At 39.8% G+C, this 25,705-nt stretch overlaps 1 protein-coding gene across 4 annotated transcripts in view; it reads right to left on the reverse strand.

Annotated features, from left to right (window-relative positions):
* The window catches only part of patj (PATJ crumbs cell polarity complex component), an 88,009-nt gene that overhangs the window by 42,638 nt on the left and 19,666 nt on the right, over positions 1–25,705 (reverse strand). For all 4 annotated transcript variants that reach the window (XM_063013339.1, XM_063013338.1, XM_063013336.1 and 1 more), the window contains 13 exons: positions 25,296–25,469; positions 24,356–24,547; positions 13,784–13,993; positions 13,321–13,410; positions 11,628–11,924; positions 11,080–11,170; positions 8,877–8,967; positions 7,658–7,738; positions 7,103–7,174; positions 6,782–6,959; positions 6,294–6,404; positions 4,859–4,918; positions 1,709–1,808 (listed from right to left, as the gene is read on the reverse strand). In XM_063013339.1, the coding sequence (XP_062869409.1) occupies positions 1,709–1,808; positions 4,859–4,918; positions 6,294–6,404; positions 6,782–6,959; positions 7,103–7,174; positions 7,658–7,738; positions 8,877–8,967; positions 11,080–11,170; positions 11,628–11,924; positions 13,321–13,410; positions 13,784–13,993; positions 24,356–24,547; positions 25,296–25,469 (1,747 nt within the window). The remainder of the gene's footprint in view (positions 1–1,708; positions 1,809–4,858; positions 4,919–6,293; positions 6,405–6,781; positions 6,960–7,102; positions 7,175–7,657; positions 7,739–8,876; positions 8,968–11,079; positions 11,171–11,627; positions 11,925–13,320; positions 13,411–13,783; positions 13,994–24,355; positions 24,548–25,295; positions 25,470–25,705) is intronic.

A 25,705-nucleotide genomic window follows, 5' to 3' on the forward strand; every position in this document is an offset into this window, starting at 1 on the left:
TCCGAGCGCTGCCGTGTGTGTTATTTGGACGGATTAGCAAACTGCTGAGTGTTTGGTACTTGTTTCTCCAGAGATTTCTGCAGTTGCTGTTACCCAGAATGTTCAGTGTATGCAAAAGCTTTCATAGTGCACGGCGAGGCGAGGTCTGCTATTGACTTCCATCACTGGACTGTCTTTGATCACACGGTCCTGGCACACGGAGTACAGACTGATAAGCCACATTAGTGCTAATGCTCTGGCTCTTATCAGTCACAGATGCTGTCAGGCAACAGCTGTGTAGGTACAGACACAAGTAGACACACAGCTGACTGAGAAATAAATGCTTTTAGCATTGTAGACCTAAGTCTGACACTTAGTCTCCAGGGCTCAACTGTTCCATCCAGGAAACTGAGATACACCGATCAGCCATAACATTAAAACCACCTCTTTGTTTCTACACTCACTGTCCATTTTATCAGCTCCACTTACCATATAGAAGCACTTTGTAGCTCTACAATTACTGACTGTAGTCCATCTGTTTCTCTGCATGCTTTGTCAGCCCCCTTTCATGCTGTTCTTCAATGATCAGGACCACCACAGGACCACCACAGAGCAGGTATTATTTGGGTGGTGGATGATTCTCAGCACTGCAGTGACACTGACATGGTGGTGGTGTGTTAGTGTGTGTTGAGCTGGTATGAGTGGATAAGACACAGCAGTGCTGCTGGAGTTTTTAAACACCTCACTGTCACTGCTGGACTGAGAATAGTCCACCAACCAAAAATATCCAGCAAACAGCACCCCATGGGCAGCATCCTGTGACCACTAATGAAGGTCTAGATGATGACCGACTCAAACAGCAGCAATAGATGAGCGATTGTCTCTGACTTTACATCTACAAGGTGGACCAACTAAGTAGGAGTGTCTAATAGAGTGGACAGTGAGTGGACACAGTGTTTAAAAACTCCAGCAGCGCTGCTGTGTCTGATCCACTCATATCAGCACAACACACACTAACACACCATTACCATGTCAGTGTCACTGCAGTGCTGAGAATGATCCACCACCTAAATAATACCTGCTCTGTGGTGGTCCTGATCATTGCAGAACAGGGTGAAAGCAGGGTAAAAAGGTATGTAGAGAAACAGATGGACTACAGTCAGTAATTGTAGAACTTCAAAGTGCTTCTATATGGTAAGTGGAGCTGATAAAATGGACAGTGAGAATAGAAACAAGGAGGTGGTTTTAATGTTATGGCTGATCGGTGTATACACCAGTGTTCTAATAAGAGCATAAGACCATAAGGCTAGTACAGTACACACAGAGCAGTTTCTCCTCCCGGGTCGTGTGAGCATCAAAAACAAAGAACTAGCTGAAATAAATCCAGCACAGTCAAACTGTTTAAAGCGCTGGAACATATGGTGCTGTACAGAAGCTGATTCATTTTCCTGATTTAGCCTACGAACAGTGGAAACCTGTCATCTGAGCTAAATGAGTGGTACACTGGGTCCAGTTAGGTAATTAAAGCATTTTACAGATACACTATATTCTCTTTAACTTATTTAAAAGTAATATGTAAAGACAAACTCTTAAGCAAATGAACTACTAAACGGCAGAATGAAACGATTGTCATTTAAAAGCCATCATTCTGGAACAAAATCCTGACATTCAATGCCAAATCACTAAAAGTTTTATTTTTTATAAAGAAAGAAAAAAAACACACACTAACCTCTGTCCTGCTCAGGATCCTGCTCCTCCTGTACAAGGCTGGGGGGTCGGTATGGTGGAGGTGGACGCATGAGAGGAGGCGCAGGTGGATGTTCTGCTTTCTATCACACACACAGTAAATGAACATGTTATTAAGAGGAAAACAGAACTGCAAAACATACATAATTAACCAGGCTATTCATTTATCCAGGCATATGTCCAGACTTTCCACCCATTCCTCCAACTAACCATCCATGCATCTGTCATTTATCCATTTACACAACTCCATTCTTCTACCCATCTCTCAGTTTACTATTCCCCCATCCATCCTGCTAACCATGTGACTACACAACCATGCATCCAACCTTGACCATCCATGACTTACCAGTCCCACTATTCAGACATCTCTGTGTAGGTTTGTTTGTTTGTTTATTGGGATTTTAATGTCATGTTCTCTGTGTAGGTATCTACACATCAAACCACCTATCCATCTATTAGTTAGACATCATTCTATACTCAAGTGTATCAAAGCAATCCATCCATTATTCCACCCAAATGATCTGTCTGTGCACCCACCCATCTATCATTTATTAAAATCTTTATTTTTTAATGTTATGCGTTTCCCTTTTTTTGATTTATCAATTGGTCCATCCATCTATCGTTCCTTTCCATCCGTCCAATCATTTACCTCCATCTATCAATTTGTCTGCTGACTTCATTATCTATCCTGTCCTTCTATCCGAGTCTATTTGAGGATCAGTCCACTTTTCTGTGCATCCTTTTATCCACCAACCATCCACCCAGATGGTGTGAAAAAAAATCCAAAAAGGATTTATGACAAGCTCTTCAGGACACATTTATATAAAGTCTTTTGTGCAGAAAGTAGCAGAAAATAAAAACAACGCTTTGGCATTTAAACCTTCCTGAGGGGTGATGAAGGAGCACTAAGAGGACCTGCTTTCAAATTGATCAAAAGATCCAACGCTTACATTAGCTGTGCAGTGAGCAGTTCAACACTGACTGCAGGCTGCAGGAGTGCACATTTATTCATTTAGAACAGACTCACAGCTGTTAGCACATTCTACACACAAAACACACCAACACAAAATGCTTCTGTCACCATCGAATTGTTTGCATAAACACATGCCATCTGCTGGATATTAATCAGACCAGGGCAAACCTTAATTAAACTTATTCACTCCTGGATGAAGCTGTTGCTTTAAAGGCCAGAGCTAGCAGTCTCTGACTGACATGTTTTCATTAATAAGCTATTTGCACCCTTCGCTAATGACCTGCAGATGAAGTTACATTGCAAAGGGAGCGGCAACCTCACGAGAGAAAAATATCCGCTCTGTCTTAGGAAGACACTCACTTATTCATTATTAGCACCTGATGAATGATGCATAAGCCAAAAGTCTTAGAGAAGCATGTCAAGATTATTAATTTTTTTGTTTCTTTTGGTTGCTCCTTATTAGGGGTCGGCACAGCGGATTATTCCAGTCTACATACCTGATCTGGCACAATTTTATGCCGGATGCCCATGACCTAACCCTTCTATTTTATCTGATTTTGGGACTGGCACTGAGAGCACACTGACAAGAACCCCCCACACCCTAACGTACACTATTGCAATGCCAAAGTAAAAAAACTAGTGGACTAGTGTTCAGAAGGTTGCTGGTACAATCCTGACCACTGCCAATTTGCCACTGTTGGGCCCCTGAGCAAGATCATTATTCGTTCACACTTGTAAATTGCTTTGCAAAATGTAATTAATAATAACGTGAACATTGTTACATAAGTCAACAGGATAGAAACATCACACAGATCTAAACTGATTTAACTTCAATCACTCCTCTCTTACGGAGAGAAGGAGGTGGCGCTCAATCTACCATTCAGGTGTGTCTCCTGTGTTCTCCCTCCTTCGGGCTTCGCTATCTGAACCCCAGCTGATTACTGAATCCACCTAAATCTTTTCTTCCCAGCAAACACACACCGAGCTGCTGCTGGGAAATGTGACGGAATGTTAATTACATTTTTCCAGTAACTAATGAGGAGCACTGAGCTGATCGGGTTGAATAATCTTTCACGTTCCCAGGAGCCATGTGGCATACTAATAGCTGAAGAAGCAATTAGGACAATTATTGCAATTTAAATTTAATTACAAAATAAAGTTGTTCTAATGAAATAATTAACCATGCTATAGTACAGTGTGTGAGCTGCTCCCAGAGGAGACGACTGCTCCCTTTGAAATGTGCTCGATTCCTTCCTGTGACTTTCATACAAACCATGTCTGCTGCAGGTTTCGGTAATGAGCATGTTTCAGATCTGAGCAACTTCATTCTGCTGATTTAAAAAGATGGAACAAGCAATTTCCATCTCATACATAAGTAATCACTGTACACTTGATTTACCAGTACATCCTTTTTTGAAATCTAGACACTGTAGGAGACTGATGGGTACTTGATAAGGCTTTAGCCAGAGCAAAATGATAATGTAAGGTGAGAACCAGTGGGGAGAGATGCATAATTCTTTTAAATGGTGATATATGGCCAAAAGTTTGTGGACACCCATGCTAAAATTGCACATTACTAAAAGATTTTTTAAATTGATTAAATGTCTGATAATCTAAAAATCTGATAATGACAGACATTAAAGACTAAAGTGCAAAAAACAGTAATGTAGAAAGCAAATCATCTAAACAACAAAATGTAAATATATTATATAGTCTGATTTGCCAGTTATCAAATTTTCTGCATCTGGATAAATGTTAAGTTGTACAGGAGTTTGATGAACAAGCCTAGCCAGTGAATGGTTCACTTATCAGTGTGCTCTCAGGGCCAGTAAAATTGCATCCAGTGTAAAACTGTGCCAAATCTGGTATGTAGCCCAGATCCACTGTGGCGACCCATAAATACAGGAACAGCCGAAAGCAAAAAAAAGTGTCATTGCTTACACTTAAAACCCATATTTTAATTATATAGCAATAGCTGTTGATGCTGGTATATCTTCTGCAATGTCTTTCCGACCGACATAGCTGTATTAAATGTTTTTACAAACTAAATACATTCAAATTATGCAGACAGATCTAATGAAAAAATGTAATCAGAAACAAAAGGAGAGAGAGAGAGAGAGAGAGAGAGAGAGAGAGAGAGAGAGAGAGAGAGATGCTTACCTGCATGCCTTTCCTTTTGGCCTTATGCTGTTTTATATTTGAGGCTGTGACTGAAACAGGCTGTGCACGCACACACACAGACACACACACAGACACACACACAGACACACACACAGACACACACACACGGACAGACACACACACGGACAGACACACACACGGACAGACACACACACGGACAGACACACATACAGACACACAGACAGACAGACACACAGACAGACAGACACACAGACAGACACACACAGACAGTCACACAGACACGCACACAGACACGCACATAGACACGCACACAGACACACACACACAGACAGACACACAGACAGACACACAGACAGACACACAGACAGACACACACACACACACACAGACAGACACACACACACACAGACAGACACACACAGACAGACACACAGACAGACACACACACACAGACACACACACAGACACACAGACACAGACACACACACAGACACACACACACATAGACATACACACACAGACACACACACACAGACAGACATACACACACACACAGACAGACATACACACACAGACACACACACACAGACAGACACACACACACACACACACACACAGAGACAGACACACACACACAGACACACACAGACACACACACACAGACACACACACACAGACACACACACACAGACACACACAGACAGACACACACACACACACACAGACACACACACACACAGACACACACAGACATACACACACAGACACACACACACAGACAGACATACACACACAGACACACACACACAGACACACACACACACACACACACAGATTTAGTTTTAGATTTAGTTTTTACAGCAGATTTCTTTCTATGCTGAGCTACACAGAGCATCAAAAGCAGAGAAACCCTGAAACATGCCAGCATTGGGCACAGTGGAGTAGATGTATAACACTACAGTTGTAAAACAGGCACTGATTTGGTTTTCTTCCTAAACTTGGCAGAGAGACCACTGCTGCAAATACTTTGTACTTACAGACAAATGTTTTAATAAATGATCTTTTAAAGTAAGAGAGAAATTGCTTAAAGTGACATTCTTTAATTGTCAAAATGTTTAAACCACTTTTCGAGGTCTAAACGAAGCTCCCGAGACTTTCCAGCTGGGCTTGTGGTTTAGTCTAATTGAGTGCAGTTTAGCACATACACAAAAAAGTAAAGCTGTCTAATATTGCCGATTGCTATTGTGAATGCAGGCTTAGAACTAAATACAACAGGACTTATTCCTCCATGAAACTGTCAATTTATAAAGATTAACAAATCAAACAGGGTTGTTTGAGTTAAATGACAGCGGATTTGTAATGACACTAACTATTTAGAAAATAGTTAGTAGCAATGAGCTGAGTGCTGTGAAATAAGATTTAAAAGTAAAGAATATGAAGATGGCTCTGTTACCCTGGGAGTAGAGGAGAGACTCTGCACGATGAACTCCACAGGATTTGGAGCACTTTTGATGGCCTGCACTGCCTCCTCATGGCTGGCGTTCTGCAGGTCTACACCTGACACCTGATCAAATAAGCAGAATATGACAGCTTTTGTTTTCACAACTGTATGAATCATATAAGAGCATCTCATTGTACCAACCACCTCATTGCAAACATATAAAATTAAACCAAGGAATCAATTTTGTACATTTTAAATATTGTAAAATAATTAACTAAAAAATAATAAATTATGTGAAATAAACTTAAAAAACTAAACTGGAACAGTATGGAAAATTGTTTGTTTTACTGCTATTTTATCATGGTCAGGGTTGTGGTGAGTCCAGTGTAGTAACACACCCCAGATAGGACAGTAATCCTGATGTTAAGTTAACATATTAGACCAAAATGGATAAAAAAATAAAAATCTAATAAACATATAAAAACACCTCGTAAACTCACCTGTAAGATCTTGTCTCCAGTTTTTAGGGCTCGGGTGCGTCCTGCAGGACTGTCTGGGAGCACCTGTTTGATGAAGATGCCCTTCAGCTCCTCCCCGTTCTTCAGGCGCTTTATAACTGTCCTGCCCCCTACGATACTGATGCCCAGAGACTCTCCTGACTCTAGCCACACCTCCACTCTACACACAAACACGTTTAATCACTTTATATCCTACAATAACCACAGAGTAGCACCCTACAAATATCCACAAAAGAAGCAAAAGTGAGTCTGGATTAATTGGAAATCCCAGTTTAAGAGGAGACATCTGTGTAAAAAACCTGCCTGCGCGGGGTCCCCCAGTGACTAAAGATGGGTGTTTCCTCTCCCTCTCCATCCTCTCTCTCTGGCAGATCACTGAGAACAAACAACAGCAATTCAGTTTATAGTTCAAAACACCAGAGACCTTTTATATAAACATAAGCACAGAATCCACATTAGAATGATAAATGCCAATTTTCTAAATCATAAACTCATCCATATATTTGTTCATAAATGGAACACATAGCAACAGTAAAAAATGATCTTATTAAATGTACAATTTTCTTTATTATTCGTACAAAAGCTTTAAAATTTGGCCTGTAAAATTTTCCCAGCAGAACAGCTGTATCAAGCCTTATTTCTCAAAATAAACCTAATTTCTCAAAATGAACCTTATTAATGGTTTGTTGCATGTGTAAAAAAAACCTGATTACTCATTAGCTACTTAGGATTTGTGGACACTGTGGGGGGAACAGAATGGATGCTGAAGTTGGACACCAAACATATAATTTCATGAGACTATAAATCTTTTTTTGTCACAATTATTGTTAATGATTAAACACTGTAACAATCTCCTACACTTGTCCTTCTCTCCCTGAAACCATGACAGCTCCTTGACTCATCTTCTTCCTCCTAGAATAGGAGGGAGGCTGTGCAGATCTGTGAAACGAAAGATGAAAAATAAATTAATATCATTATCTTGTCTTCCTCTAACTCACAATAAAATCTCTAAAATAAGGTCAAGAGTAAAGACTTCGATTTATGCTTCCGACAATCAATCGAGCGAGACAGAAAATCTATTCATTTGTTTTTCCAATATTAATCTATTTAATAAGAGTCTATAGTAATCTATATTAATATTTCTCAATGCTTTTCTTAGTTATTTTGGGGTTACAAACATTCCATTGTGGAAAAAGTGCTCCATGAGCCTTAAAATCTGATCCTGCAATTTTAGGTATAAAATGCTCAAATCATACAAGGTTTTGGAATGAATCAGTATACAAACTATATTTAACAAGACCAACACATTCTTTAAGACTTGTAGCCATTCTGAATGCTATATAATACATCAGCTATAATTAAATATCATTATTATTTGCTGGTGCCAAAAATTCATTTCACATTTCACTTTATGGCACTGCAGCAGTTCCTTATACACATGTCCAACCCAGCAAACCCAGATAAGATAGAACTTAAATTTGTAATCGTTTTTTTATATTTCATATTTTTGTGGTTTGTGTAATGTTACAGATGAAATAAATATTTCACCCCAGGGTGCAATCCTAGATTTGCTAGATGAATGTGTTGTAGGGTTGAGAAAGTCCTGCTGTGGTCAGTCTGTAATGCTGGGTTTACTCCAGTAGGTGGTAGTACGGTACCAACACAACACAGACCATGCACTTCAAATTTAGGACTGACTGTAAACACAACAGCACCTGCAGCATATGCATGTATGTAATGTGTGTATGTGCACACGCTTACAGCTTCTACAAATCCTTCCCTCTCTGTGTGAACTATTTCTAAAACATCTAACCGCACTACTGGCTGACTATAATGCCAGAGAGAAGGTTGGTGATATGTGGGTTAGACAAACAGGTCTTAAAATAACAGAGTAGTTAAAAACAGACATGTTTCAGCTACTACCCGGAGGAGGATTACCACCAAAACAAGTTCAGGCTAAAGACTTTTCTTTATTTTATTATTTAAGGAATACAAATTACAGAACACAATAAAGTAATAAGGTGCATGAGGTTAAATAATCAGTGGAGGAATATAAAGGAGGGTGGGCTTTACTCACTCTGTGTCTGTGTCGGTCAGGGTGAGCTCTGATCCTTCATTCCTGGAGTCAGAGTCTGCTTCACTTTCTGTCCAGGACCTCACTGACTGACCTGACATCAGAAACACAAGCTGATACTCCTGCCACTGCAACGTTCCTTCTTTGACATTAACTTGTCATTTAAAGCAAAATGAAGGTTCTCCTACTTCCAACCTTACAGAAACACTTCACTTTTTATTGTAACGTGTTTAAACTCACTTTATTTCCGTCTGGTTACTAAAATACTGAAGAGTAGTTATTCATAGTACTTAAGAGCGTCAATTAATTTAGAATATTCAGAAATAAACTGCAGCCGGACAAACATGATGCTCAGAGATGCAGGTTTTCTATTACACTACCCCACCAGCACTGAGATCCATGTTTAAATCTCAGCGGTGCTTTTAGCCAGCCAGACAGCTACACAGACATGATTGGCTATGTCTTGGGGGTATGGCCGAAGCCCTATTATAGATTAATGCATTTTGTCCAGGGTATTACTGCCAATGTTATCCAGTGGATACCAGACCCACCATGATCCTGACCAGGATAAAGCAGTTGACAAAAATGGAAATTAAAAATGAATAAACTTGACCACATTTACTAGAAAACTGATACATAAAAGTCCTTAAAAAGAGTATTTACCACCAAAAGAACTATGTATTAAAATCTCACCATAATTTAAAGTTATTTACATAAATAAACCTGGGTAATTATAGACTAAAGATAATATATAAGTAGTTTTGTTCACACTGATGATTTATAAGAAAATAGAGAACGTAAGTCATTAATAATAATCATTTCTTAATAGACACACAGACCTACACAAAGAGAGAAAGAGTGTGAAATGTCTCTCACAGATTCTGGCAATCATCTCTATATTCTGAATTCGTTCTAGGTAACACCAGCAACTCTGAACTACCCTTTGGCAATGATAGGGCAAAAACCAGTAAGCACACACTGGTGCTACAAAAATGACTTCAAATAAACTAAATGGGTTGTCAGAAGATCAATACTTGTCTGCCTTTGGCAGTTTTTCAGGCCGAACCTATCAAAACTGCTGTCAAAGTCAAACTGGTCAAGCAACCCATCTGCACTTTAAAAAGACCCCCGGCTATGAAATAAACAAGCAGCTATCTGTAAAGCAGAAGTGTTAGATGAGGAAACGTACGTCTGATATAAATAGCTTAACATTTTGACAGTGAATTTTCAGTACAAGCTGGAGGATCCTGTAACACTGACAGAGACATGACAGGCGGCCTGACACGGATTAGCATAAAGCCAAGCAGAGTCGCCCACTGTTAGTGCTCGTTCTGATAAAAAAGACACTCCTGATAGCAACAACATATTTCAGCTCTGATGTTGAAAATGCTTTAATTTCATCACTTTATTACAGCTAAGGTACTGGACTAGCAAGTAAAGGGTCGCTGGTTCAAACTCCACCACTGTCAGACTGCCACTGTTGGGCCCTTAAGCAAGGCCCTAAACCCTTAGTTGCTTGGACTGTATACTGTAAGTCACTTTGGATAAAAGCGTCTGCTAAATGCCTAAAATATAAATGTAAAAACAGGTAATGCTTTAGATCCTGGCGTAGTTTCGAATATAACTGGAACACAGAGCTGGAACCACTTCATCCTGGTCAAGGCAGCAGCAGGTCCAGTTCCACAGGAAAACAGTGGGCACAGGGCAGTAATAATCTGGACAGGGCACTAATCCATAACAGGACTTCAATCAATATCAATATCAATATCATATTTTTTTAATGATCTTTTTATGCATTTTAGCCCCTTTTCCTCACAATTTAGCGTAGCCAATCCAGTGCTGGGGACCCTGACTCTGTCCAAGGAGGGTGTATATTCGCCTGACACACACTCCCTTCGACGTGTGCGCAGTCCAACAATCTCTTCGCATACGGAGAGCCACGCCTTGATCTCAGGCACCCTGGGCAACCAAGGTCCTTACACAGCATTGATAACCCCACGCCCTAGTCCGGTCTTTCCCCACACAGCAGACTGGAAGCCAATTTTGTCTGCTGCAGGCATTAGCCAATAATGCCTGCTAGAGGGCACCCATCATATATTATTTTTAAGTGTGAATAAGTATTGGTATTCAAGTGTGAAATACAAACAAATCACCATGCCACACAACACAATTCCAGCAAAGGTAGGAGAGCTGTAGAGTTACTCACTCAGGGGATGCTGGTAAAACTTTGTGCTCGACTCCAGTTTTGTTCTGAAGTCCTTCTCACCCTCATCGTTTGCAGTCTCCTCATCCTCATCCTGCAGGAGCCATACAAAGCAGGAGAAAACAAAAGACTTCAGTCATTCAGCTGGAGCTTGATGGCTTGAAAGCTTTAATTTACTACACTGGTTTGTGCAGCGCTTGTCATTTTTACCATTTAATCTCATTAACTTTAGTTACAATGAATCCATATAAAGATTTGTAATAATGTCCCATATGTAAACATTCTGTGTATTGTGCTCTTTAATATGTTTAAACCAGTCATGTGGGCTATGAAAACCAATTCCACTTTCTGTACTGTTTTGAGAGATACATTATTCCTTCTCTACACTGCCATGAAGAGTCAAGTTTCACTCTGCTCTCTCTCCAATAATTCTTGGCACAGGATTTTGGCCTATCTACAATAAAACCCAAAGGTTTTCCTCTAATGCCTTCTGATTGTACTATAACATTGTTTAAAACCTAGCTGAGTCTTTAGCTCACTCAGGATCTTACCTGCTGTTGCATGTTAGGATTGGTAAAAGTCCTGTAGGGGTTTAACACAAGCACCTCTTCGAAAGGTGACTCCTGACTGGGGTACGGCAGTGGACTCTCCTGGTCACTTTTTAAACTCTGGCTGTTTATCTCCTCCTCCTCCTCAATCTCTACCTCTTCATCCACAGCCATCTCTCTCCCCAGACCCTGCAGCAGATCGGCTGTGATATAAGGGGAGGCATAGCGAGGAGTGCCTTCCAAAATCAGCACTGGCTCCTCAGCAAGGTCTTCGGGGAGGACTGAGCTATCCCCAAAGGCCTGACACAAACACACAAACAAACATTCAGGCATTCTGGACAAACAAATTGGACTTGAAAGTATAGTCTCTGTGTATGCAGGTGATAAAATATGAAGAGCTTGTGGCAGGCTGAGAAAAAAGTCTTAAACTAATATCTTATTCATGCCAATCTAATAATTACAGGAACATTATTGTGTTGGTTGAGGGTTTTACTGCTTTTTGTATTGCAGTGAATGTGGACATCACTGCAAAACTCTGTCGTTCTTTCTGTGCGGAGTTTGCATGTTCTCCCAGTGTCTGCATGGGTTTACTCCAGGTGCTCCGGTTTCCTCCCACAGTCTGAAGACATACAGGTGAGGTGAATTGGAGACGCTAAATTGTCCATGACTGTTTGATATAACCTTGTGAACTGATGAATCTTGTGTAATGAGTAACTACAGTTCGTCATGAATGTAACCAAAGTGTAAAACATGATGTTAAAATCCTAATAAACAAACAAACAAACTATTGTTCAAAACATGTCCAGCATTTTGAATGGTTGTTTTTATTTTACACGGCCACAACCAACGTGTCAGTTAACAAACATAACCTAGGAAGGTGCTTAGTAGTGAGCTTCATGTAGAGGAGTGCAGACAAAATTTGGGTCAGCGCGTTATTTTATGTAGGTTTTAATAACAAGAACAAGAACAAGAAACATCACCAATAAGCATTTATTTCTTTTCTGACTTTTTCTTCATTTTATTCTTTATTTTTTCCAAAAATATCTGATTCAGAAAATTATATTTGCAGCACAGAAAGCAGTAAGTCTCTCAGTAACTAGGACTGACTTGTCCTCCTCTGCCTAACATGCACATCTACGTAGTTAAAGATCATAAGAGCTGAAAATGCACTTTTTCCTGCTCTGCTCCAATCAGCCAATTCAGCACATCTACACCCCCCTCCCTCTTAGAACCCAGAACCAATTTACCATGACGAATGTGCAGGGTCTAAAATCTTAATGGCAAAATTAGTCTCGTTTTGGGTAGATTTACAGCACTTGGCTTGGCTACCTCGGCTACCTCTTTGCTAAAATTCGAGGATGACTGGGTCAAGCATTTGCTAAAAAAAAAAAAAAACAAAAAAAAAAAAACCTTCTTTAAGGGTTATTTGCTTCCTCTAATTTTATACCATCTCTCATTACTTCTCTCCTCTCGCCCTTCTGTAACAGCCTGTGCCTCTACCACAGCAGTGAGCCTTTACACATGACCACTGTAAGTTCAATTGACCTCACTGTGTAAGTGCAATTCATCAACAGAACTGAGCTTTTTGAGTACAGTACAAAATGTTCAGTGTAGACGGCACTATTAAAAGGTTCTCCTTCAGTCTGATTAATTAGAAGTTTAAGTGGTGGCTATAAGTGATCAGAGATGTTGATACCTTAGATACAGATAGCTGAGGAAAGGTGAGAAGCTGCTTTGGTTTCTCCAAATATTCTACAGGCGGCTCAGTGTTGATCCTTTCCTCTGTCTGGGGTAAAGTACACACAAATATAAACATGACTGGAAAATACCACAAGGCAAAAGAAAGCATGAGAAACGAAATTACACCCCATTCAATACTACACATGTAATGACTAGGACTTTAGCCTTACAGCAAAATACATTTGTAAATAAAAATATAGTGAATTAATCATCATTATTAGCTCAGTACATCAGCTGTACATGTCTAGGTTTTCATGCTGATTGTTTCATAGTCTCAAAGTCTGAAATTATATTTTTAGAGAATTTTTAAACTACATTGAAACAAGTTCAGGTGCCAAACATTTACTAAGACATCAGTTTGTTTCATACAGAAAACAATACATTTCCCATTTAGTTAGACATAATAAAACCTTATTTACCCCTAGAGGTTTCCTGATGCCCAAGTAGACCATGCCCAGAGGGGCAGCCTTGAGGACGTCTACAGCTTGGGCCAAAGTGCACCTGTCCAGGTGGGTGTCATTTACAAACACCAGCTGGTCTCCGGGCAGCAAGCCACCATTAGTCTCAGCCACACCTCCTGCTACCAGTGAACGGATTACAATCACAGAGCGTGTAGTGTCCAGAGGGTCCTGCAGAGGGCAGCACAGACCACAAAAAAACATGCTCATATTAAAAAAACCCAAAACGCGATTAATACAGCAAGTTCAAAAACTGAACATGTTACATCCATACAGTGACTTTATAAGAACTTACTATTTTATCACTCACTCACAAACACACGCTAAAATCACCTGCATAAGCAGGTACAGAACAATGCAAAACTGATGAGAGAGAGAGAGAGAGAGAGAGAGAGAGAGAGAGAGAGAGAGAGAGAGAGAGAGAGAGAGAGAGAGAGAGAAAGAAAGAAAGAAAGAAAGAAAGAAAGACAGAAAGAAAGAAAAAGAAAGAAAGAAAGAAAGAAAGAAAGAAAGAAAGAAAGAAAGACAGAAAGAAAGAAAAAGAAAGAAAGAAAGAAAAAGAAAGAAAGAAAGTTCCCTCTTCAAGGCACCATGTGTCCAGACATCAATCACGGTCCTATCAAGCTAATACCATAAAACTGCAATTGAGCTGCAATTGTCTCCGACAATACATTTGATGACCCATATGGGCAGCTTTTATGCGACGAGCTACTATATAAAAGTGATTAACAAGTGGCTGCTTTAGCACAAAGGCTAAAAGATCTGAAGAAGTGTCATTAGAAAGTGCATTCATCTGACCATGACCAGGGGAAACATTTATAATCTTGATCTATTCCTACTGGACAGCAAGCAGAAAAGGCAATAAATACTGCCCAGTACATTTCAAAAATTGTTTCTAGGAAAGCACTACTGAAAAAAATGGTAAACTTTTTGGATACGATAAAGAATAGAAACTGGATATTAAAGGTGAGCAATATATTTTAAATTTCCTTTCGCAATACTGAGATACTGAGGTATTGTGTGTACTGAGATGTAAATGTATACAGTATATTTACACTGTACATATTTCATGCAGGACTAATTCTACTTAACTGAAATTTTAATAGTTTTGCATAATTTACGACTGGTGCAAAGGGACATGCAGTAATAAAATAGAGCCTAAAAGGACACTGCAGTCAGATTTTTATGTAAATACAAAGTGTTTCCTTGGGAGCAAAGTTAAAATATAACAGAACTAAATAATAGGGAGACACTATTTAGCACATTAGCTTGTGGTCTGGGACCTAGCCAGTAAATCACTTGCATGCACTTTATAAACAATGTTCGTCTGTCATAGATAGGTTTTATAGCTGAAACCCCCCAGATAAAGGCTGTATGAAGTCTGGTGAGAATGTAAAACATAAAAACATTTCAGTGAAAGAAACTGTTCAGTGTCTGTAGCTTTAGAATAAATGTTTGTACAGAAGGTAAAAGTGAATGATGGTGCTGTACAAAGCTGCGATGTTACCCATAAGTAAAAAAACAAACTGCATAAAGTATTCCAGTGCTCTGAAAGACCCTCAAATTGAATTATATGGTAGAGCTTATTTCTAAGACATTTATTTTAAACATTTAGATGTAATACATTTAGGTTTAGACACTGTTTCCTCTAAGCATAAAGAGGTGTGGATCTAGACTTGTTCAAGACTTTTTGCAGCCCTAATCCTATTAGAGATCTATGGAAATGTAAAAGGTCTAAACAGCCAGATCAAAGCTCATTTCTGTCAGTCTAATTTTTGTCATGATACAGCAGTCATATTGTAATGAAATGGTTTTAACCTAGCAACTTGTAATACCCTGGCTGTGGGGAAAAACACAATCTTCTGCTAACATTCGCCTTGTAATGACTAAAGTCAAATATCTACCCGATGTACCTTTGGATAAATGACATTTGAGAAACAGGAAGAGATTAAAGCATCTCAACTGAGTGCCTCTGGGAAATATGCAATGTGACATTTAGGACAAATATTGTAATTACATGGGAATACTGATTTATAATTAAAATTAATTATATAAATAAGGCAAATGCAAACACAAAATAAACAATGAAATGAACAAGACTAATGCAAACATAAAATTTAGATACCTTCCTTTATGAAGACCATTTAGCAAAAAGAGTATTTTGCCTTATTATGAACCATAATTTAAGTAAGCCTGTGCTTGACCATATAACAACGCTCAGTCCTGACAATCTCCACTAAATAGTACTTTAAAAAGCAGCTACTTTTAATAAAAACTAAAAGATTTTTTACACATAAGGTTTAGGAGCTGCAGTTAACTCTGTTAGCATGGATTCCTTTGATAAAAACGCATCTCAAACTGCTAAAAAAGTACCTGAGGTTAAAATGTCATAAAAGAAAAAGAAAACTGAAAGGAATAAATGCATGGCTTTTAAAAAGAATGAACAAAGAGAAGAGAAATGGTACAGGGAAAAAAGCACAGGAAAAAGTTGGAGGGGGGATTTGAAGTTTCACTTCAGCTGGCCTTTTCAGAGGACACTGGCTGCATTGTCCAGCCGCCGGGCTACAGCCAAGTGTGCTCTTCTATCCAAGGCCTCTCTCATCCCACATGGCCGGTGATGTCAGCAGTGCAGCTGGAAAAAGCAAGAGCAGCAGAGCAGCGAGTGGGGCCACGCTGGGACGGAGCTGAGGCTCGTCGACAACAATATGCAACCGGGTACGGCATCAGAGTCCGACAAGCAGCTGTGGACGGATTCACAAGCCTGTCGGGCACAGAGGAGGAAAAGGGAGGGATGGAGTAAAGCTAACAAAGAAATAAAGTGAAGTGTGGGACAGAATAAGCAAGAGGGGAGAAGTGGCTCTTTTTTACTTGTTTATATTTTAGACTGACAGGATTTAGCTTCATATAAACCAGAGCTCATCGGAGAAGGGGGCGGGGGGATCGGTGCCGCTGCCTTTGTGGTTGTTGACTGCTATCGAAAATCAGTAACATCAGTTACAGTGAAAATGCTACTCTACGCTAAGCAAAATACCGCACTTAAATGTTGTTGTTTTTATGTTTAAAATATAGTGAAATCACAGCCAAAAATAGCTATAACATGTATTTTAGTAATGAGATATTGCTAATATACAAGCATAGCTGCTGTAAACACCAAGTCTCTTAGTTATAAAAAAGCTACATGGATCAAAATATCGACCCAAATCTGGATTTCGACTATTAAGGATTTCACAGGGCTAAGTATTTCATGTGCTTATATAGGAGAGATCTTCATAAAGTCTCCGCACTTTTGGTCTGGATTTAGCTGCATCTGATTTCCACCTTTTTGGATGCTCAAAGAAGCTTTACAGGGAAGAAGATTTTCATGTGATGATGATGTGAAAGCAGCGCTGCATCAGTGGCTACACACTCAACCCAAATTTTTTTTTGCTGATGACACTAAGAAGTTGGTACAACGCTGGGAAAATGCATCAGAAGGTGACGATGTAGAAAAGTCATCTAAGTTGTTTTTGAAATGTATAAATAGAGTTTGAAAAAGTGCGGAAACTTTTTGAAGAACCCTCGTACAAACTGTACCAAGTATGATGTATGGAACACTGTGAAAGGATTAGTGAAGGAAGGAGGTAAAGTTAAGACAGTTATTTCGACTGATCCTTAAATCTAGCTGAACCAATTTTCAGGAATTTGCACGAGCCTCCCCTCCTTTTTCTCGGAGGTCCAGATGAGACTGAAACCAGCATGATCACCAGAAATGCTCAAATCCTTCTCGGCTCTTCTCCTGCTGAAAAGCTGAAAGACCAAGTACGATGCCTTTAAAAAATGTTTAATTTCAGTAAGGACTTGAGAAAGAACAGAAAGAATTTGAGTTCTTCATACATTGTGGGTTTTCTAAAAATATGACACATTTTGCTGGGTCACATACACCGACCAGGCATAACATTATGACCACCTTCCTAATATTGTGTTGGTCCCCCTTTTCCCCCTTTATTCAGACACCTTTCTATTAGAAGCAGCATTAACTTCAGCAATTTGAGCTACAGTAGCTCGTCTGTTGGATCAGACCACACGGGCCAGCCTTAACTCCCCACGTACATCAATGTGCCTTGACCGCCCATGACCCTGTCGCCGGTTTGCCACTGTTCCTTCCTTGGACCACTTTTGATAGATACTGACCACTGCAGACTGGGAACACCCCACAAGAGCTGCAGCTTTGGAGATGCTCTGACCCAGTCGTCTAGTAAAACTCGCTCAAATCCTCACGCTCGCCCATTTTTCCTGCTTCCAACACATCAACTTTGAGGATAAAATTTTCACTTGCTGCCTAATATATTCTACCCACTAACAGGTGGGTGATGAAGAGATAATCAGTGTAATTCACTTCACCTGTCAGTGGTCATAATGTTGTGCCTGGTCGGTGTATATACAAACAGTAGGCCAGATGATTGGTTGTTAAAGTTTTATAATGTCTTACATGGTATGGCCCCATTATTTCTTGTTAATAAATCAAATTAAATAATTCTGATTGTTGGTGATTGCAATATGAAGGGTTAGCCTGCTACAGGCAACTCAAGACAGAGGGCACTGGAGAAAATTGACCCATCTGTGCAGCCAACCATCGCAAAGTGACAAGACATGACATTTGGTGATCTGTGACAAGCAGCTGTGGATAATTATCTTTATCAGTGCCCATGTAAAGAAGGCTAGTTTGACTCTATTAGACAAAGCCACATGTTTAACAATGTGAAAGTTGAAAAAGCTCTATAAAGATCTTAGAAAGCAGATCAGAGTAAGTCATGAATTGTACTTGGAGGCATTTCAAAGCAAATACAGATCCGAAGATCATCTGTACAAACAACTGCCAACAAGAACAAAGTCTGGGAAAAACCCAAACCGTCACCTCATTAAGTACACAGTAAACAACTTGCTAAAGGTATCTTTAATAACAACAGCCATCGGCACTTAATAATCCTGAATAAGCGTTTATATAAGCATTCCTGATACCAAGTCAAATAAAATGAAAATGATCCAAACCAAAACTAATGCTTTAATGTAAAAGTGAACATGGTGTGTGTGTGTGTGTGTGTGTGTGTGTGTGTGTGTGTTAATAATAAATGCATGGACAATTCAGAACTGACAACAACAGTAAATTCAGCATTGGGCCTCAGCACATCTGAACCACAAACATCTGGACCCACATCATAAGACCTTCCCATATACAACCATGAACTATCCAGCTAGGTTACGACAAGAGAACATGATGTAATTTCCTTGTGGAAGCATCAGCTTTAAGATTTACACTCTATTTGATCAATTTCCTTTCCTGCCATGGCAATAAAAATTTCCTCGGTCAGATTCTGGTGCTGCAGGGCCAGTGGATAAATAAACAAAGAGTAAATAAATAATAAATCACAGAGATGATCTATGCCCCCCTGCCAGAACAGTCTCACTAAATGGTGCATTGATGTGCAGGTAAGCCATTTTTACTGCCAAAAAATGCATTTTCTACAATTTTAACATTCTTTATCTTGGCAGAAGGGTAGTGCTGTGAATTACTTGAGCTCTGCATATAGTGTAGCACATATATTCCTGCCACAGAGAGGAAGACTATATTTACAGAAAAATCATGATGGTTAAAAACGTCATCAATCCTTCTCCTTTCCACATCCGTATTACAGTATAGTTTACGCCTGACCTTCACTTGTTGGAAGAGAAACACTGCACTAAAGTTCAAATGCTTGCACGAATCTGATCTTACTTAAGGCAAATCTAGCCTGACATGACCCTTCAGATCAGGTGTTTAGCTCCAGGGGCCTTCATTAATCTCCATTAGCAACATAGCACATGTTACCAAGGGGCCCTCGTGCATTACTTTACAAGTTGGTGAAAACCATAGCATTACGCTACTCACTCTGAAATCCACCAGGATTCCAAACTACAAAGAACAAGCCAGACACAAACAGACTCATAAGAGCTTTTTGGCGCTTTCACAGTTAGGGGTGTCATTCAGGGAAGAAATAGACCCACGGTGTCCGGGTGTTAGTCTGGTGGCGAGATTTCATCAATCAAGCTACAGTTACGAGGTGGTTCATGTGGCCTGAGACTTTGGGGTAACTCGAGCTAAACCGATTGGGGCCGGCGGGTTAGACAAAGAGAGAGAGTAGGAGACAAAGTATATGAAATAGATGATATATCCAAAAAAAATTTCTCACAACAGTACCAATTTTTTCCCACTTCACACACACTGATAGAGAGACAGAGAGAGAGAGAGAGAGAGAGAGAGAGAGAGAGGGAGAGAGAGAGAGAGAGAGAGAGAGAGAGAGAGAGAGAGAGAGAGAGAGAGAGAGAGAGGGAGCAGAAAAATAATAGACAAGGTTGTAATGTGTGAATGCTCTGGCCTGTACAGAATGCTGAGGAGCTGCAGGCATGTCTACAGGTCCTGCTTCTGCCCACTCAGCCTGATCAGCTAAAGCTTCTTACAGTAGACGCAACAGCAAAATCAATTTCCTCCCTCACACACCGGAGAGTTCAGTGCCAGCCGGCTGTAGTAAACAGTAAAGGAAGTAGGAGACTCAGGCAGGCTGAGAAAGAAAAAGTAAAAAAATAAAAAGACTCTTGTACAGGATCAATCATTCTTTTCAACATAGTGCACTACCAGACTGCACCTTCCATCTATTATTAGTCAAACCTACTGTATAACTTAACATTTACATTTTAACACACATGCAGTAGCTAAATTCCCACAGGAACCTCAGCTAGCACTCTGGCCTATGGGTAGAGAAGCGCCAGCGGTGGAGAAGATAGGCGGGCAGACAGCAGTGGTTGAGTGGGGCTCAGCTGGTGTTGAGTGGAGTGATGGTAAGTTCATGACTGAGAGGGCTACATATAGGTCAATACGGCCTCACACACCAAGAACCAAAATCATCTGCAACCTAAACCGTTCTCACTTTTCTTTGATGAGGGCATCAGAAACAAAAATCAATATAAGAACATATGATTGCTCATGGGTGAAAAGGCTTCATAACAACTTGCCTGCATTTATCTAATTTCCCCAAAGTAAAAATCTTGACCTAGGATCAGTGTTTGCCTGTTATATACTCAGAAATATTATTAGTTGTACCAATCCTACCTCAACGCTAATAAAAAATACTATAGTACTTTTTTTTCCTACCTGTGATGTTTTATTTGCTTTTAAATCACAAACTTCAAAATCAAATTCTAGCCTATACGCTAAGCATGAATCAAGCATTTCTAGCAAATTGATAATCAATGAACCAGACTTACTGATTGATTATTGAAAGCACCTACACCTCATTTATCAGTGTGATTTATTTAGCATCTGGTTGCATAAAGCTCAGCTAACATCAATTTATACAAATGGTCAAGAGACAGTCTGGCAAGAAAATGTCCTTAGTCAAAAAACTGTACGGAACGTGGAACACTAAAAGCCTCCACATTTCTAGTAATGCTTTTTAACAAGATTTTGGAGTTAGTGTGTGGACATTGGTGCCCATTCAGTCAAAAGAGCATTTGTGGGATCAGACTCGTAGTTGCTTCCAAATGTCATTTGCAACCCATCTGGTCTTTTTCCTTTCACAAAAATGGTATAATAATAAACAAAGACAAGATTCTGGATGGTCTAGTCTCTGTTGGCAGGTTAGAGTGTTAAAAAATGTGCTTAACGTTTATATACATCATCTGTGGAGTGCCCGTCAAAATCACATGTACCCACAGCATTAAAAACCATCAGTGGGTTGGACTGGAAATCATAGCAAATAAAATCCTGTACAAATTTAATATCTCAGAGACCAGTACCGGTCCTGATACTCAGTATCAAATCAATTCATCCTTAAAGTTAAAAAAGTACAGTCACAGCACAGACAAAAGATCCTGTAAAACCAATGAACCCTGAGTCAGCAAAATGAGCCCTGCAGATACGATCCATATGTTAGTGAGGGACAGAGATATAAGGACGGTTCACAAGGTAAGGAGAAAGGAAGAGGAGGGATCACTGCTGTTATTAAGCACCAGTGTAATTCCGTCTGTGGAAACTGCCATGCCATCATTCAGACCAGCACATTACAAAAAAAAAAAAACGAGTCCCGCTATTAAAATGTAATTCCGCTTCAATTCTACCCATTTTGGGAGCTGGAACATCACGCCCACCAGAATTTATTATCTCCTAGGTAAAATCCGTCTTTTTACCAGACTGTCTTATTCTGACAAAGCAGACTGTCTGAAATCAGAAATCCTTGTGGATAAAAAAAAGAAAGAAAAGATTAAAAAAGAAAGAAAGAAAAAATGAGCTACTGAAGCCTAAATAATTACAGTAAAGAGAGATATCTATAAAGACATGGTTTGGTGAGTTTGGTGCAAAATAATTAAATTGACCTGCAAAGCGTCTAGCCCTCACTGGCACTTAGTACTTTTGGACTGAATTTTAAATTTGATTGCGAGTGAGGCTTTTTGCCATATAAACAATTAGAGATCGCTACATCAGCAATGAAAACACTACTTTTTTACGGGTGTTATTGTCTCCAATCACCCCTAGGTGGGAGCAGCGTCTTGTTGCAGCGAAAAAAGCTCATTTGAGAGTAGTATTGTTATTCTATTTTAAGCCGGTCCGTGAAATTATCTTATGTGAAACTGGTCCGTGGTGCAAAAAAGGTTGGGGACCGCTGGTGTAAATGACCTATTGACCAAACTTGCTTTTGTATTTGTTCATTTTTCTCTTTTTCATCCAAATCTTGTTGTATTTAATTGCAACCTTGCTTTAGCTGCTGCCGCCACCCACCTCTGACCAATTATCACACGCCCTTTTTGACCGCTTCTTTTCACCTGCTAGGAGACAATAGTACTGTGTATACAAGCCACCCGCAATCAACCATCCCTTGTGCAGGCACCTCGACCAGCCAGCAGAATCCCTAATTGCAGTAGCGATGAGGACTCTCTCTTTAACCAATGTCTCTCCCTCCGACAGGCACACAGCCAATCGTGTGTCTGTGTAGATGTCTGGCTGGTCAATAGCATAGCAAGATTTTAATTTCGTTTTAAAGTATTACTCACAGTATTAAACCCAAACAGAACAAAATTTGTATTATTATTATAATACAATAAGTTCCTAATTGGGTAGGGCATGTTGTTGCTCCTGTTATTGCAGTGAGCTATGGCTGTAAGTGAGCAGTAGCAGTTGTGTATAATAAATACAGCTATTAACTGGTTATTGCTGATATCAAACGAGCCTATAGGGGTTTTAAACACAGTGATTAGAGAGTTAATGAAGGGAAGACATAAAAGCAGCTTATCGCAGCAAGTGAGCAAAGCAAAGAGTTTGGCTGCTTGGCGCTGTGCCAGGTAAACAATGGTGGTCCTTTCCGAAGCCACTTGCTTTTGTTCTCTGCCCACTGATTTGGAACATCAGCATGAATTTTCTATAATCGGACCTGAGAAAAGCAAAGCAGCACAAATTAAATCAGGTCAGGTTTTAATTCGGCATGGAAGGTCTGAATGTTTTAAGTAATTAATTAATTTTTTTTACATAAATCTACCTTGCAATATAAATACCGACAAATGGGATTAATCACTCAGACCAGTACTCTCTGGCACACTGTTAGTGAATGAAAGATTCAGAACAGTGACCAGACAGCTGCTAAAAGAGAAACTGAATAAGAACAGTATAAGACTCAATTTTACAGTGTTTGCTTTTTTAATGTATAGAATTTAAACATAAATAAATACACATATAGGCTCGGTGGGTGGCACTGTCGTCTCACAGCAAGAAGGTCCTGGGTTCGATCCCCAGGTGGGACGGTCCTCCGGTTTCCTCCCACAGTCCAAAAACATGCAGTCAGGTTAATTGGAGACACTGAATTGCCCTATAGGTAAAATGGGTGTGTGTATGTATGTGTGTCTACCCCGTCCAGGGTGTTACTGTGTGCCTTGCGCCCATTGAAAAGCTGGGATCGGCTTCAGCAAGTGCGACCCTAATTGGATAAGTGGTTAAGAAAGTGAGTGAGTGAGTAAATACACATATTGCACATGAATAAAGTCTCAGCTCATTTTACCTCACTTTTAAAAGTTATCAGCAACTTCTGGCACATACTTTCACTTTTCACCTTTCATCACTACAATTTAACCAAATCTGTTGGTTTTCTGGCAAAGGTTTAACTTTTTAGACCAAGTGAAACATTACAGATCGGTTTAATATCCGGACGTGAAGAAAGAACTCAACAAAAAAAAAAAAGAAGAAAGTGAAGAAAAAACTTAATATATTCTTTTTGAAAAACTAATTTAAGCTTGAATTAGCCTAAAAAGCTTCTAAAAAGCTCCCAAATTTTTCCAATTGTAAAGCTTGTGACAGTCACATGCTCACAGACAAGTCACCAGCTGCAATCACTCACTAACAAGGATATACTGTAACTATGCCACCAAGTTAAGTAATAATATAATGTCCTTAAATCTCCTGTAGGTGTCATGTGTAAGTGTCGCAATACTTTTGACCATATAGTGTAACACAAAAGGTTGTTCCAAGAGTCAAACCTGGTAATCCAGTATGCTGAAACCAAGGCCTCGCTCGGCTTTTTCCAACTTCAGGACCTGTACTTCTGAGGACCAGAGGGCCAGCTCTGCCTCGTCATTCTCCTCATCTGCACTTCCTCTCCTCTCCTCCTCTTTCACTGGACTGCTCTCTTCTGGAAGCTTTTTCTGCTCAGCAACTTCCAGCGCTTGCATCTAACAGAAAAGCATAAGAATCTTATGTTGTGTCCTGCTTTTCAGTATTTTTTATATAAAATAAAAACAATAAAGATGAGATAAGTGCATAGCAAAGGTGGAATTTGTGTGTTTGTATCTACAAGGGTTCTGCAAAAAGTTTCCGCACTTTTTTAGTCTATTTATTAAAAATTTCAAAAACAAATGACATACACAGTCACCTTCCAATGCATTTTTCCCAGCGTTATACCAACTTTTTTGTTTGAGCGCATAGCCACTGATGCACCGCTGCTGTCACATCATCATCACATGAAAAGACATGACCAACTACTGCTCCTCCAACAAAAATATAAAAGAGCAGAAACTTTTTCAAGTAGTTTAGCTTTATCTTGTACTACACGTAATTATCTCTCTGTCTAAGTGGCTTGTGGCTTTTGGGAGACAGAGAAACTGAATCAGTGACTTTCTAATGTTTATGTATGCTTGAAGTTTATACAAATTCTGGCCAAAAAACTGGCAGGCTCAATCAAAAGGTGGAAGGGAAGAGCGGAATTGGCCAAAGCCCTGCAATAGATCAATGGACCTTCCAGGGTATTTGTGCCATGAGTTTGGTGTTTCCTGGTAAACCACCTGCCTGAGTACCTTTGGTCTAAAATGCAATGGAGTCTAATTCATGCCCAGTTTATACCGTCCAGTTAAAAGCAAGATTATTTAGCTTTTAAAAAATTTATTAAATTCATTCTGTGCTATAGCAGAGTGTAAGTGTTACCTGCTCCTGTAGGCTGACTGTCGGGCTGCTGGAGAGCCACTCATCATCAGGTTGGTATTCTGTACCCTCATCAGTGAGGCGCCTACAGCACACAAGTGTGAAAGGTGGAGGAACCTCACGCAAGAAGGCTACTGCTTCTCGTCTTGACTTCCCATACAACTGCACTCCATTCACCTGCACAACATCCAAAGCTGTTTCATTAATTAATCATTTAGACATGAGCATTACATCCTATTTTGGTGAGGCTCTGCTGCAGTAGGCTTTTCATTGTGTTGTATTTAGGACTCATTCTGCACATGCAACAGTATGGCTTTGAAGACAATGAGTTCATGTGCTTTACTGGCCTGCCTGCAGTTGCAAGCATTGTTGCAGGCATTAAACTACAAATGTGTTTGTATTGACCAAATACG

The sequence above is a fragment of the Trichomycterus rosablanca genome, chromosome 17 (assembly GCF_030014385.1).
Source record: "Trichomycterus rosablanca isolate fTriRos1 chromosome 17, fTriRos1.hap1, whole genome shotgun sequence".
NCBI lineage: Eukaryota > Metazoa > Chordata > Actinopteri > Siluriformes > Trichomycteridae > Trichomycterus > Trichomycterus rosablanca.